The sequence below is a fragment of the Chelonia mydas genome, chromosome 12 (genome assembly GCF_015237465.2).
Source record: "Chelonia mydas isolate rCheMyd1 chromosome 12, rCheMyd1.pri.v2, whole genome shotgun sequence".
Lineage (NCBI taxonomy): Eukaryota > Metazoa > Chordata > Testudines > Cheloniidae > Chelonia > Chelonia mydas.
This window is the reverse complement of record NC_051252.2, coordinates 5,872,684-5,887,356: the sequence shown is the minus strand read 5'-3', so window position 1 is coordinate 5,887,356 and position 14,673 is coordinate 5,872,684. Positions and strand designations below refer to the sequence as shown.

The 14,673-nt window shown below is 57.7% G+C and overlaps 1 protein-coding gene across 12 annotated transcripts in view; it reads left to right on the top strand.

Annotated features, from left to right (window-relative positions):
* Window positions 1-14,673, top strand: part of NDRG4 (NDRG family member 4) — an 87,478-nt gene that overhangs the window by 67,513 nt on the left and 5,292 nt on the right. For 6 of the 12 annotated variants that reach the window (XM_043526149.1, XM_043526150.1, XM_043526147.1 and 3 more), the window contains 10 exons: window positions 214-274; window positions 1,391-1,477; window positions 2,712-2,768; window positions 3,671-3,774; window positions 7,881-7,937; window positions 8,029-8,080; window positions 9,096-9,143; window positions 10,533-10,568; window positions 11,111-11,162; window positions 13,014-13,052. In XM_043526149.1, coding sequence (XP_043382084.1) covers window positions 214-274; window positions 1,391-1,477; window positions 2,712-2,768; window positions 3,671-3,774; window positions 7,881-7,937; window positions 8,029-8,080; window positions 9,096-9,143; window positions 10,533-10,568; window positions 11,111-11,162; window positions 13,014-13,052 — 593 coding nt within the window. Of the gene's footprint in view, window positions 1-213; window positions 275-1,390; window positions 1,478-2,711; window positions 2,769-3,670; window positions 3,775-7,880; window positions 7,938-8,028; window positions 8,081-9,095; window positions 9,144-10,532; window positions 10,569-11,110; window positions 11,180-13,013; window positions 13,053-14,673 lie in introns of all 12 variants that reach the window. The other 6 variants (XM_037877855.2, XM_043526148.1, XM_043526154.1 and 3 more) reach the window with 2 other exon arrangements.

Sequence of the window (14,673 nt, the reverse complement as noted above, 5' to 3'; positions counted from 1 at the left end):
CCCTCCCAACCCTGAGATTCTATGATTTTATGTGGAGACCCAGCCAGGGCCCTGTGGGAAGATCTCCCAGGTACCGCCTCCTCTTGCCTTGGCCCCGTTTCCCTCTCTCTGTGCTGCTCCCTGTGCCCTGCCTAGAGGCTCCTTAAAAAGCCAGACTGGCCTAGCAAGGGCTATTGGGAGCTGCACAGGGACACTTCTGTCTCTGTTTCTCAGGTTCAAGTATGTGATCGGAATCGGCGTGGGAGCAGGAGCCTATGTCCTGGCCAAGTTTGCTGTAAGTGAGCCCTGGCTGGGAGCGTTCTGCAGAGTGACGCAGGATCCCATAGAGCAGGGCAGGTGTGACCCACTTCCAAGGGAGGTCATGGGGCAGAGGGAGAGCTGATCTCTCAGGCAGCAAGTCAGGCTGCTCCGTTTGCACCAGCGGGAGCTTTCTCAGGGCGTGGGGCTCATTCCTGGATGGAAGGAGTTGCAGTAATCAAGCCTGAAAGGAGGTCATCAATGTGTGGATCACTGTGGCCATGGCTGTTTCTGATAGGCTGGAATACAACTTCCTGGCCAATCAAAGCAGGTGTATTTTGCCACTGTGGCTATTTGGGTATCCAATAGCATTGAGGAGCCCCCAACAATGTCAGCCCATAGCCTTGGGGTACCAGATTATCTGAGAGAGGAGACAAGTGCTTCAAAGTGCGTCCCACATCTGACCAGCCAGAGCTTGGCTTAGCCAGCTGGCCTTCATCCTGCTGGTGGCTTTGGCTGAGCGTTGAGAGAGCTAGGAGATGGTGCTGTTCACGTTTGATGTTCGGGAGCCATAGTCCTGGGCGTATCCTGTAGGCTCTTGTGAGTCACATGGACGAGAGGCTTGGACCATCTGGGGCTGCGTCCTGGAGCTGCCTGTGACAGCCCTCTGGGTTCAGGCCGACAGAAAGGGCCTCTGCCGTTTCAGGGCAGTTCCTTCTATCCCTGCAGTTCCTTGGTGTAAAGAATGCAGGGAGGTGCAGCAGGGTGAACGTGGATGCCCTCCCCTTGTCTGGCGGTAGGGGACAGTTATCCACCAGAGCCATCTCTGGACCATGCCCTGCTCCCAAGCCTGGCTGGGAGGGATCCTGGCAGCCTTGTTGTAGGTTCTCCGTGGGCAGAGGTGCAGAGCAGTGGTGTGCAAAGCCTTTACCTCGTTGGCACTGGTTGGCCTGTTTCGTGTCGGAAGGTGGTGGGAGGGTCCATCCAAGGACATGGTCTCCTACCCATCCCTTGCCCCTGGAGAAGTGCGTCACTGTCAGTAAAGGATCTCCACCTATGGTGAATCCACACATCTGCTAACTGCCCCCCCAGCATAGGCCTCTCCTATCGCACCAGTGCCGTGAGCAATAGCCCTGTGTCTGCTTGCCTGCAGCTGATCTTCCCAGATCTGGTGGAAGGGCTCGTCCTGATGAACATCGACCCCAACGGCAAAGGCTGGATTGACTGGGCAGCCACCAAGGTGAGCAGCGTCCACCTCTCAGACTCCAGCTGGGATGAAATCACTTGGAGCGGGCGTAGGCACTGGCAGGGTCTCCTCGGGCACAGGAGAGCCGGGGCTCGGCTGTAATGAATATAAAGGGAATTCATTAATGAGGCCGCTGAACACAGACAGACCCTGTGGTTCTGTCTGACTCCCCAGCTTGAAGGCTAACCACAGCCCGTGTTGCCTGGTCTCACCACACCGTGTCTTCCTCAGGCATGGCCTTGACTGAGGCCTCTGTGCTCAGGAGAGGAGGGAGCAGGGAAGGAATAACGTGGATTGTTGAGTTTAAAATAGTCTCCTGTGGCCAAATCCTGCCTGAAAATCCACCCATGGAGCTGCCCCAGGAGTGTGCAGGGGCTGTGCCTGCTTCCCCTAGGCAGTGCCCCCCTGGGGGGAGAGTGCGGCGGAGCCCAGCCAGCCCCGACTAGGGGCAGGGAGGGAGCGCCACCCAGTCCCGCTCTGGCCCCAGCTCCACTCCGGCCCCGCCCCCAGCCCCAGCTGCAGGTCCGGCCTTGGCCTCAGACACCAGCTGGCCCAGGCCCACTCCCAGCCATAGCTCCCAGCCCCGCTTCTGGCTGCAGCCCCTGGCTCCCGGCCCCAGTCGCAGGCCTGCTCCCGGATGCGGCCGCTGGCTCCCAGCCCTGACTGCGGCCCTGCTCCTGGCCAATGCCCTAGCTGCAGCACTGACCCCACTCCCAACCATAGCCCCTAGCCCTGACTATGGCCCCGCTTCTGGCTGTGGCCCCCGACCATGGCTCCTGGGAGGGCATGGACCAGGTAAGGGGGGGGCATAGACCAAAAAGTTTGGGGATCACTGCCCTAGGGGTTAAAGAAGTCAGTATCCCCAAGAAGATCAGCCCTCGGGGTACATGGTCCTGGGTAGTCCAGGGTGCAGAAGCTCCAGGCATGGGTGATCACCTCACAGCAGATACCATCATCTGGCTCTTCCCTGACCCAGCTCTGGTCTACAGCAGGCTCCCCAGAGACAGGGGATGGTCTCCGACTCCTCTTCTTTTCTTTCTGCTCGGATTGGTCCGAGCCGGAGCAGCTGTTGCTCTTCCCTGCTGGCTCAACAGGTTCTGGGCTCTGGCTCCAGTGACGCCTGCCTGTCTCCAGTTAACATCGCGAGGAGGGATCCCATGGCGAAGGTGCAGGGGTGGGAGTGCCTGGCGCCAGTCAGCGTAACACTTCTGGTGTTCTCTGTCCACAGCTCTCTGGCCTGACCAGCTCTTTGCCTGACACCGTGTTATCTCACCTGTTCAGCCAGGTAAGGGGGAGAGCGCTGGACATGTTCACAGCTGCCCCGCTCAGATCAGACTCTGGTGGAGAAAGGGCCAGTGTACAATCCAGACAGAGAGTCAGCCAGCTACCGGCTGGACTGGATCAGCAACTGGGGCTGCTCTGCTGTCTCCTGGCCATGCTGCCGTATGGGGGAAGAACAGGCCAAGAGATGCCTCCCTCTCTGGTCCTGTCTGTAGCTGGGGTATGCCATGGGGAAGGAGAGCTGGCTTGAGATGCAGGCCCCCGAAGAGAGCGCAGTTGTGAGTGCTTTGCCCGCCTGTGCCCAGGATGTATAGGAGGGGCCCATCGACAACTGGATTTGTAGGGCACAACGTGGGGTGTCTCCCCCAGGATGCAGTGCTGGAGGGCCCCACAGCCCACAGTGATGCGTGCTCTGCTCCCCTGGCCAGCACCCCTCTCCCAGACTGCAGCCTCTTCAGCACAAACTAGTTAGCGGGATGGGTCAGAGCCAATCCCTGGGAGCCAGCCCCAACTCTTGGAAAACTGAAGCCAGATCTGACTCCCAGTGTCTCAAGTGGCGTCACCTTTAGAGCGGGCTGAACCCCTGCCCTGGACCCAGGCACTGTGCGATGTTCAGACTCCAGATCCCAGGTCTGCAGCTTCAGTCCCTCTCCTGGCGGCAGCCAGAGGCCAATCTCGGGAGTTCGTTACGAGCACACCCCTCCCTCAAATACAGCCCTGCAGGGTGTGAATGCTCTGCGGGCTGAGTGGCAGGGTGATCCTGGGGGAAACTGGGTCTTTTTCCTCCGTTGCACTCAGATCAGTCCCCATGCCCCGCTAGCCTGTCCCTCCATACAACACAAGCCGAGCCCTTCCTCCCTGCCGCGGGCCAGCTGATCTCTCGTTTCTCTCGCCCCTCCTGCACAGGAAGAGCTGGTGAGCAACACGGAGCTGGTGCAGAGCTATCGACAGCAGATTGGGAGTGTGGTGAACCAATACAACTTGCAGCTGTTCTGGAACATGTACAACAGGTAACTGCCCCCCTCACCTCTCCGCAGTGGCACACGTCTCCACCTGGGGCAGACTGTACCCCCCGGGAGGGGTTATCTCCGGGGTCATGGGCTGAAGAGCACAAGGGAGCCGGCACCTTTGGCCAGATGCAGATCCTCTGTGGTGCGGTGGAATCTCTTCCAGCTGGCTGGGGGGTCTGTGCAGCCGCCGTTGGCCTTTCGCATGCAGACCCAGCAGAGGGTGGGTGCCTTACGGGGTGACCCTCTTGTGCCTCGTAGCTAATGGCCGTTGTTAGCTGGGGCATGGGTGGGGCAGGGTGGCACGGCACCGGTGGGAATGGGAGGGAGATCTCTGCTCCATCTGCCCGGGTGGCAGCTTTTGGAGATGGCAGGCAGTGGAGCTGAGGATGCCCCTGGTGCCACCAAGAGCCCAAGACCATCAGATGCAGATCATTAGTTGAGGAGCAGGAGACCCCATGCGGGTAGCCATAGAGCCCTGCTGCTTCCGGGCCCCCTGGGGACGAGGTGCAGGAGGCCACGCTCTGAGAGCTGGGGTGGTACGTGTCGTGTTGCCCCCAGTCAGGCTCCAAATCAGGATTCGCACCCAGCACCCTCACAGACACAGGCCTTTGGTGAACGACAGCCAGGGGCATGGGAAATAGCCCCCAGCATGTCTGGCCTTTCTAGCTTGGCCACCACCCAGGGGACCGTGGCTGGAGTGGGGCTGCTTGCCTGTGAGAGGCAGGTCCTGAGCTGGGCACCCCCGTTGCTTAGGGGCTGTTGGGGTGGGAATCAAATTGCAGCTGGGTCAAGCACCACCGAAAATCCAGCTTTGACGGGAACAAATGGCGAACGTGGTGCCTGAGGCCCTGCGGGGAGGCTGTCACTGCACTTGTGTGCTTTGGGCAGTGGGGCACACAGACTGGCCGCGATCCCAGCAGGGGAGTAGTGGGGCATGTGATCCAGCCCTGCTCTGGGCAGGTGGGGTGGCAGGGGTATGGACTAGCCCCAGTCTGGGAAGGGGAGCAATGGGGCACATGGATAGGTCACACTCTGGCAGGGGAGTGGTGCCGTGTGCTGGCTGGCCCCACTCTGGGCAGTGGGACATAGGGGTAGGGTGCAAACAGGGGTGATGGGTTATGGCTGGAATCTACGATAGCCCATCTAACCAGGAAGAAGAGATGGGTGAGGCTTTTTTTAAACAACTAACAAAATCGTCCAAAGCCCAGGACTTGGTGGTGATGGGGGACTTCAACTCCCGAGACATCTGTTGGGAAAATAACCCAGCAGGGCACAGATTATCCAACATGTTCTAGGAATGCACCGGAGACCATTTTTTATTTCAGAAGGTGGAGACAGCCACCGGGGGAGAGGCTGATCTAGATTTGATTTTGACAAGTAGGGAGGAACCGGTTAAGAATGGGAAAGTGGAAAGCAACTTGGGTGAAAATGATGGTGAAATGGTAGAGTGCATGATTCTATGGAAAGGTAGGAGGGAAAACAGCCCAATAAAGACAATGGATTTCAAGAAGGCAGACTTCAGCAAACTCAGGGAGTAAGATGGTAAGAGCCATGGGAAGCAAGTCGAAAGGGAAAATCAGTTATTGGCAGTTTTTTAAAGAGACATTATTAAGGGCACAAGAGGAAACTATCCCCCTGCGTAGAAAAGACGGGAACTCTGGCCAGAGACCACCCTGGCCTAACCAGACCTTCAGTGAGCTGAAACTCAAAAAAGAGTCCTACAAAAAATGGAAACTATGTCAAATTACGAAGGATGAATACAAACAAACAACAACGAGCATGTAGAGACATAATTAGAAAGGCCAAGGCACAAAACAAGATTAAGCTAGCTGGAGACCTAAAAGGTAACAAGAAAACATTCTACAAATACGTTAGAAGCAAGAGGAAGACCAAGGACAGGGTAGGCCCATTACTCAATGAGGAGGGGAGAGGAACAATAACAGAAAATGTGGAAATAATGAAAGTGCTAAATGCCTTTTTTGTTTGTTTTCACCAAAAAGGGTAGTAGCGATTGGATGTCTAACATAGTTAGCGCCAGTGAAAGTGAAGTAGAATCTGAGGCTAAAATAGGCAAAGAACAAGCTAAAAGTTACTTAGACAAGTTAGATGTCTTCAAGTCACCAGGGCCTGATGAAATACATCCCAGAATACTCCAGAAGCTGACTGAGGCGATAACTGAGCCATCAGTGATGATCTCCAAAAACTCACGGAAGACGGGAGAGATTCCAGCAGACTGGAAAAGGGCAAATATAGTGCCCACCTATAAAAAGGGGGAATAAGGACAACGCGAGGAATTACAGACCAGTCAGCTTAACTTCTGCACCCGGAAAGATAATGGGAAAAATAATCAAGCAATCAATTTGCAAACACCTAGAGGGTGATAAGTTACAGTCAGCATGGATTTCTCAAGAACAAATCATGTCAAACCAACGTAAATGCTGTTTTTGACAGGGTAACAAGCCTTGTGGATGGGGGGGGGACGCGGTAAATGTGGTATATCTTGACTTTAATAAGGCGTTTGATACTGTCTTGCATGACCTTCTCATAAACAAACTAGGGAAATACAACCCAGATGCAGCTACTATAAGGTGAATGCAGAACTGGTTGGAAAACCCTTCCCAGAGCGTAGTTATCAGTGGTTCACAGTCAAGTTGGAAGGGCATAACAAGTGGGGTCCCACAGGGATCAGTTCTGGGTCTGGTTCTGTTCAATATCTTCATCAATGATTTAGATAATGGCATTGAGAGAACACTTAAAAAGTTTGCGGCCGATACCAAGATGGGAGGTTGCAAGTGCTTTGCAGGATAGGATTAAAATTCAGAACGATCTGGAGAAACTGGAGAAATGGTCTGAAGTAAACAGGATGAAATTCAATAAGGACAAATGCAAAGTCCTCCACTTAGGAAGGAACAATCAGTTGCACACATTCAAAATGGGAGATGACTGCCTAGGAAGGAGTATTGTGGAAAGGGATCTGGGGGTCATAGTGGATCACAAGCTAAATATGAATCAACAGTGTAACGCTGTTGCAAAAAAAGCGAACATCATTCTGGGATGTATTAGCAGGAGTGTTGTAAGCAAGACATGAGGAGTAATTCTTCCGCTCTACTCCACGCTGATTAGGCCTCAACTAGAGTATTGTGTCCAGTTCTGGGCGCCACATTTCAGGAAGGATGTGGACAAATTGGAGAAAGTCCAGAGAAGAGCAACAAAAATGATGAAAGGTCTAGAAAACATGACCTATGAGGGAAGGTTGAAAGAATTGGGTTTGTTTAGTCTGGAGAAGAGAAGACTGAGAGGGGACATAACAGTTTTCAAGTACATAAAAGGCTGTTACAAGGAGGAGGGGAAAAAAAATTCTTGTTAACCTCTGAGGATAGGACAGGAAGCAATGGGCTTAAATTGCAGCAAGGGAAGTTTAGGTTGGACATTAGGAAAAACTTCCTAACTGTCAGAGTGGTTAAGCACTGGAATAAATTGCCTAGGGAGGCTGTGGAATCTCCATCATTGGAGTTTTTAAGAACAGGTTAGACAAACACCTGTCAGGGATGGTCTAGTTATTATGTCGTCCTGCCTTGAGTGCAGGGGACTTGACTAGATGCCCTGCTGAGGTCCCTTCCAGGCCCACACTTCTGTGATTCTGTGCTCTGGGCTGGGGAATGGTGGGGTGTGCGATCCAGCCCTGCTTTGGGCAGGGGGGTGGGCCAAACCGGTCAGGCCCATTCTGGGCAGCGGGTGTCAGGCAAGTGGGTTGGCCCTCCTGCAGGCCTGGGGCCACGTGTGGTACGCATGGTTGCAAGGGTAAGAGGAAGACAGCCAAGTGCCTCGTTAACCCCTCTGACACTGGGTTCGGGGAACTCAGTGCTCGTGCCAAGACTTTGCCGTTGTGATATGTGCTGGGGTTCGGAGACCATCACTCCACATTTCCATGGGTTGGGCTGGGTCCTGCTGCCCTCTTGCACCTCCATCCATGACCCTCCCCTGTCTGGATGGAGAGGAGCTTTCAGGCCGGAGAAGCTGCCGGCGTGCTTTGTCTATGGGTATTCTGGGAGGTCTGCCATTTTGCTCTGGGGCACTAACCTCTGGCCCCGCTCTCTCCCCCTCAGCCGCAGAGACCTGGACATTAACCGGCCTGGGACTGTCCCCAATGCCAAAACGCTTCGGTAAGTCGCACACTGGTCCCAGTGGGGCTGAATTGCAACCGGGTGTTAAAGACCAAGCCCCTGACCACTCTCCTCCTCTTGGTGTTTCCAGCTGCCCAGTCATGCTGGTGGTGGGGGACAACGCTCCTGCTGAAGATGGGGTGGTGAGTAAAGGGTTAAACCCCATGCTGCCTGCTTCTCCCCCTAGCAGGAGCGGGCATTCCTAGGGCACTGTCGTGTCCTGCCCAGACCCTCGGCATCCTGTGCCACTTTCAGGCTGTTCCAATACACCAGCCTTCATGCTAGGGGGATTTAAACCGGCTCCCCAGACTAAGGCAGGAATCCAGATTCTCTCTCCCTGCTGCACCCCCACTCTTTTCTCCATTGAGCGGTTTCTCCTGTCGTCACTCCCTGAGAGTCGGTTTCTTCACGAGCGGGTTGAAAAACAAAATTTGTTGACATTTTGATTTTCTTTTTCCTTTGCTGTATGTCCCTTTCTTCTCCCTCTCTCTCAGCATGTCTCTCTTTCTCTTCTCCCCGCTCTCCCGGGTTTTTGCGGAACAAATTCCCGTTTTCCACTGGGTTTCTCTCCCAGCACCCCTGCATGCCCCCATCCCTGCCACTTTCCCTTCTCTGCCCCCTGCTCTCTCCCCATTCCGGGCAGACACAGTAAGTCAGTCCTTCCCTACGGACACTGGGGGGGCCACTGCCCCACCCTGCAGGGCACTTTTTCTCTCCAAGTCCCAGCCTCTGCCTGCATCCCAGATTCACCCCAAGCTGAGCCCCACCTGGCATGGCGCGGATAGTGCATGCTGCAGCCACGGGGCCAAATGAGGAATCCCTCAGCTACTTTCTGGTTCTCTGTGTCTTGCTTTCTTGACCCATAAAGGAGAATTAGCTCTGGGCGCATGGAGAGGGAGGCCTGTCTGGGACAGAGTCAGAGGGTGGGGCACCCTTCAATTCATAGATCCCAAGGCAGAGACCTTCCCCAACCTAATTCCCAGAGCAGAGCCTTTAGAAAACCAGCCAATCTTGATTTAAAGTTGCCAGTGCTGGAGACTCCACCACGACCCCTGGTAAATTGTTCCAGTGGTTAAAAACGCATGCCGTGGAGGTGTGGCAGGCGTCCCCGGCACGCTGCTCTCTGACCATCCTAAACCTCTCTCTTCTCCTTGACAGGTGGAGTGTAACTCCAAGCTGGATCCAGTCAGCACCACATTCTTGAAGGTAAGCTGGATCCGCCAGCCACCTCCCACTGCGTGGGGGGCTGGCCGCCAGTCAGGGCTGAGAGTGGTGCAGACGTCTCCCTCAGAGTTCTGCCAGTGCCTCTTGGCCCCCCTGCTATTCCTTTCCCGAATCCCCCCCCTGGCTCTGCCAATGCCCCTTAATCCTGCCCTGGAGTCCTCCCGCTACACCAGCCCTGGCGCCCTCCAGCTCTGCCAATGCCCCTTAATCCTGCCCTGGAGTCCTCCCGCTACACCAGCCCTGGCGCCCCCCAGCTCTGCCAATGCCCCTTAATCCTGCCCTGGAGTCCTCCCGCTACACCAGCCCTGGCGCCCTCCAGCTCTGCCAATGCCCCTTAATCCTGCCCTGGAGTCCTCCCGCTACACCAGCGCTGGCGCCCCCCAGCTCTGCCAATGCCCCTTAATCCTGCCCTGGAGTCCTCCCGCTACACCAGCCCTGGCGCCCCCCAGCTCTGCCAATGCCCCTTAATCCTGCCCTGCAGTCCCCCTGCTACACCAGCCCTGGCCCCCCCGGCTCTGCTAATGCCCCTTAATCCTGCCCTGGAGTCCTCCCGCTACACCAGCCCTGGTGCCCCCCAGCTCTGCCAATGCCCCTTAATCCTGCCCTGGGGTCCTCCCGCTACACCAGCCCTGGCGCCCCCCAGCTCTGCCAATGCCCCTTAATCCTGCCCTGGGGTCCTCCCGCTACACCAGCCCTGGCGCCCCCCAGCTCTGCCAATGCCCCTTAATCCTGCCCTGCAGTCCCCCTGCTACACCAGCCCTGGCCCCCCCGGCTCTGCTAATGCCCCTTAATCCTGCTCTGCAGTCCCCCTGCTACACCAGCCCTGGCCCCCCACCAGCTCTGTTCAAACCCCTGAGTCCTGCCCTGCAGTCCCCCTGCTACACCAGCCCTGGCCCCCCCCATCTCTGCCAACACCCCTGGATCCTGCATTGCAGCTCCGCGCTCCTCCCACCCCCCACCGTTATGCCAAACCTCTCCTGCACGCTCCTCCCCGAACAGCTCTGCTAGCTTAGACTCGGGTAGTAGGAATTGCTAGCTGTCCCTCCATGGGCAGGGCTGGCCTCTCCCAGGAGTGACCTGCAATAAATGGCCCCGCGGCCTGTCCCCCGCCCGCAGGTGACCAGGGCATTCTAGCAGGGAAAGGGCTCTTTGGGCACCCCCACCACTCCTGAGCGCCCATGTCCACCTTGCTGGCTTCCCCCTGCGCAGCCAGCTGGGCTGAGGTGCTGGCAGGTTGGAAGAGGGTCCCTGCAGACTGCCCCAGCAGCCACCGAAATGTCCATGCAGCAGGTGGGCTGGAATCTGAGCCAGGGCGCAGGTAGAGTTGTCCCCAGGGCCCTCCACTAACAGAGTTCTGTTTTTCCCCTCCAGATGGCCGACTCTGGGGGGCTCCCACAAGTCACACAGGTGAGTCCTCCAGCCCCCCACCCTGGCTCTTTCTCCTCCCTTCCCCCACCCCGGTCCTCAGCTCCACGCCACCCTGGCTCTGTGCGGCTCCTGCAGCAGCAGGCAGAGGTGTGTCTGCGTGTGGCTGGAGGGGGCGGTGGGATCCCTGCCCCAGGGGCTCAGTGAGCTGCCCCCGCCGCTCTGCCCAGGCCCTGCGGAGGCCCCCACTCTGCTCTGCGCCCATGGGGGCTTGGGGTGGCCCCTGGGCCTGTCTAATAGTGGGGGAGGGGCATGTGCAGAGTCCACCTGGCTGCTTTGCTACAGTCCGGCCAGCCCCGGGGGCGGGGGCATCACTGCTGCCCAGGAGAGGGGGAAATCCACCCCCCAGCCTCCTCATGGCCTGGGAAGGGGCTGCCGGGGATGGGGTCTCTTGGCCTCTTGGGTTTGGTGCGGGAGGGCTGCAGTCTGTGTCCCAGCAGCCCCTCCCGGCTGAGCGAGCCAGCAGCAGCCAGCATCTCCTCCCGCCCTTTCAGCCTTGTTTTTCTTCTCTTCCCCTCCAACAGCCTGGAAAACTGACCGAAGCCTTTAAGTACTTCCTGCAAGGGATGGGTTACAGTAAGTGCAGGTGCCAGGTGTGTGTGGGTGTGAGTGTGGATATGGCTGGGGGGACAGGTGTGCGTAGGGTGGTGGGAATGTGCCCTATACATGCGGGCGGGGGTGTAAATGTTTGTGCATGCAGGTGTGTAGGTAGGCGTGTATCCATGCCGGTGCGTGAAGTTGTCTTTCTCACTGCACTGTGTGTGTGTAAGGGCACAGGTTGGGTGGATGGGCACATGCCTACAGGGGCATGGTGGGGGGGGTACCCATTTCTGCGGCTGTGTGTGTGTCACTCATCCTGGCACGGTGCAGTGCCCGGAGCCCCCGGCGTGCCAGCACTCTGCCCCACGGCACAGTGTGTGTGTAAGGGCACAGGTTGGGTGGATGGGCACATGCCTACAGGGGCATGGTGGGGGGGTACCCATCTCTGCGACTCAGCCTGGCACGGTGCAGTGCCCGGAGCCCCCGGCGTACCAGCGCTCTGCCCCCATGGCACTGTGCCGACAGCACGGTTGTTCGATTAAGTTGCCCCCTGCCCTGCCTGTGTAGAGTCACTGCCCATGGTGTGAGCATGTGCCCTGGGCCAGAAGCCCCTGCCAGGCTCCTGGGCCCAGGGAACCCAGGAGGGGGAGAACTGGGTTGGTTTTCGGCACTCAGGAGGTGCGTGTGAAAACCACAGATCAGTGAGACAACCTGGCTGCCTCCCCACGGGCTCTCTGGGCTCCATGCTCAGTCCCTGCTCTTTGCAGATTAATTAGTGTGGCTCTGCTCTGCAGGGACAGAGGCGGCAGGTTGCCCCTTGGAGGGAGGCAGGCAGAGAGCCCTTAAAAAGCCAGTCCCAGCCCAAGGTGCCTGGTCTCCCTGGGTGCTGAGCACCCACTGACTGGTGGGAGCTGCGGGCACCTCAGCATCAGGCCCCACAGCAAAGGCCATCAGAACTTCCTTGCAAAGCAGTGCGCATAGTGTGGGAATGCGGTGAGGGGGCCTGCCCAGCCCCCCCCTCGCCATCACCACTGCTGCCACCTTCGAGCAGGACAAAGGGCCCTGTACGCAGGGGAAGGGCAGGACCCGGCCTGGCACTGGGAGGTGTCAGAGCCAGCTGTGATTCCACAGTGGGGGAATGGAGGGGGATGGGACTGAGCTGAGATTCCCCTGCCCCCTCTGCTCTCTCAGGCCTTGGCTGCTCTGGGGTCTCCAGGGGGTGGCCAGGAACCAGCATCGCTTCATTAGACCCGTGCGGTCCCTTTGATGGTTCTGTGAGACGGGCAGAGAGGTGGGGGCGAGCGTTGTCCGGTCAGATTGCGACTTGCCTTGCCTTGTACAGGTCACTGGGCTAGCCCCCAGGAGAGAGTCAGTGTGTGAGTATAGATAGGGGATGTAGTTGGGGGAGTGTATAGACGGGGGATAGGTGTGTTTGTGGGGAGGTATAGACAGGGTGTGTGTGTGTCTGTGTAGACTGTGGGGAGGGGTAGAGATGGGGTGTGGGGGGGGTGGAGACGGAGGTGTGGGTGTGTAGATGGGGTGTGTGGAGATTCTGTGTGTGTGTGTGAGGATAGAGACAGGGCGTGTGTGTGTGTGTAGACTCTGGGTGGGTGGGTGTGTAGAGACAGGGTCTGTGTGTGTAGACGGGGTGTGTGTGTAGATGGGGGGTGTGGGGGGAGGGCGTATAGATGGGGTGTGTGTGTGTGTGTGTGTGTGTGTAATCCTTCCTGCCATCTGTCTGTCTCCCTCCCACTCTCTCCGTTTTGTGGTTGCCATCCCAGTTGTTTGGTTTTTGGGGCAGATTGAATGCTGACGCTCTCTTTCTCTCCCAACGTCTCTTGTCTCCCCGCCCCCTCCCACCCCCCTTGCTCTCTGTCTCTCCCTTAGTTGCATACTTGAAGGATCGGAGGCTGAGTGGAGGAGCAGGTACCCCCGTCACTGCTGCTCACCCTCCTCCCCATCCGCTGCATGCGCCCCCGTCCCCCAACTCCATATGCATTGCTGCAGGGGGGGGGGCGGGCTGTGTTCCAGTGCCCACCCCCAGCCCCCAGGAGAGGAGCGGTGGCAGAAAGAGGCTTCCCAGAGTGAAAAAGTCTCCGGCAAGCTGTGAAAGAGGCCAAGTCAGGGATAGGGACGGGACTAGGCTTTGGGTGCAGGAGAGGCGGGGGAATAGCTGCTTGGGGCAGGCAGGGTGGGGAGCACCCTCCCTGCTTGGAATCCGACCCATTGGGATCTCTACCCGCAGCTGGGCATCGGCATCCTCCACTCCTGCTGCTGGCCGCCAGTGAGGGGCTGGCGCTGCGGTGGAACCTTGTGCCGCTGGGTGCTCTGTTCGCCAGGGCTAGCGGCCAGCTGTGGATTGTGCTTGTGCGTGTTGGTGGTGAGGATGGGAGCGTGGCTGGGACAGCTCAGGGCTGCTACACGTTTCCCCTGCTGGGTACCAGCTGCTCTGCTCTGCGGCCCCCACCTAGGTTGGAGAAGCAGCCTTGCTCTAGGGGTCCCAGGGCTGCTGCCCCTCACTTCCGAGAGCCCCTTGCTTGCCTACCCGACCCCCGCCCTGAGCTGCTTGGAAAGGCTGGAGAGGTGTTAGTGGGGAGGGGAGGGGATGATTCCTGTGGCCTGGGACCATTCCTGTGCCACTTCTCCATCCCCTCCCAGGGAGGCAGGAGAAGGCTGCTTAACCTGGGACCCCAAACCAGGGAGGAGACCCCTTGGCTGCTCTAAAGGCTGGGACTGGAGCAGCAAATCACCGAACCGTAACTAGTTCTCAGATGATCTCCTCCCCCGGCTCTGCTGCACTGAATTGGGTCTTTTGCCTCCTGGCTCCTCTGGGGCCCAGGATGCCAGCTCAGCTGCTGCAGGGGGTCCTGGAGAACATGCCTCCTATTTCAGGGAAGATTTAGGGATGTCCTGTCCTGGTAAAGTGCATTCAGAGCCCACCGGATGGTGCGCTGGGGACTGCGGAAACACCGCCATGAGAATAATTAGCTGCTCTTCTTGGCCGCACATGTAGGGTCTTTCCAAACCTGATGCAGATGGGAATCCCAGGGCAGCATCACGGCATAAGAGTGCCGGTCAGATGTTGGGGGAGCGGTGGGCTTACAGCTTCCCCCGTGGGGTTGTGACTGAAATCCAGCAGTGGGCTAGTGCAAGAGAGCCCAAGAGAGACCAGCCTGCTTTTGTGGCCCCCAGGTGTAGACAAACAGCACAAGTGGGCGAATGTGGCTTCCATCCCACTTTGGCTCTTACTGCCACATCCATTGGGAATAAGCCGCATTCACAAAATGTAGCTGGACTAGTTCATTGCTGCGGGGGGTGTCTCCTTCCTGACCTCTGCTCTGGGGGGAGTTCTAGTAGCAGTGGTGTGTCCCAGTCTCACAGGGTGGGGACGGGCAGGATCCCATTTCCCATGTCCATTTAGCACAGAACGGTCTCCCCTATTATACCCTCTCCGTAGGGAGCAGCTCCAAGGCAGTGTTCCCTTCCCCCAGTGCCAGGCAGAACCCCCAGGGTCCCCATTGTGGATAATACGCCCTATAGGGCAAAA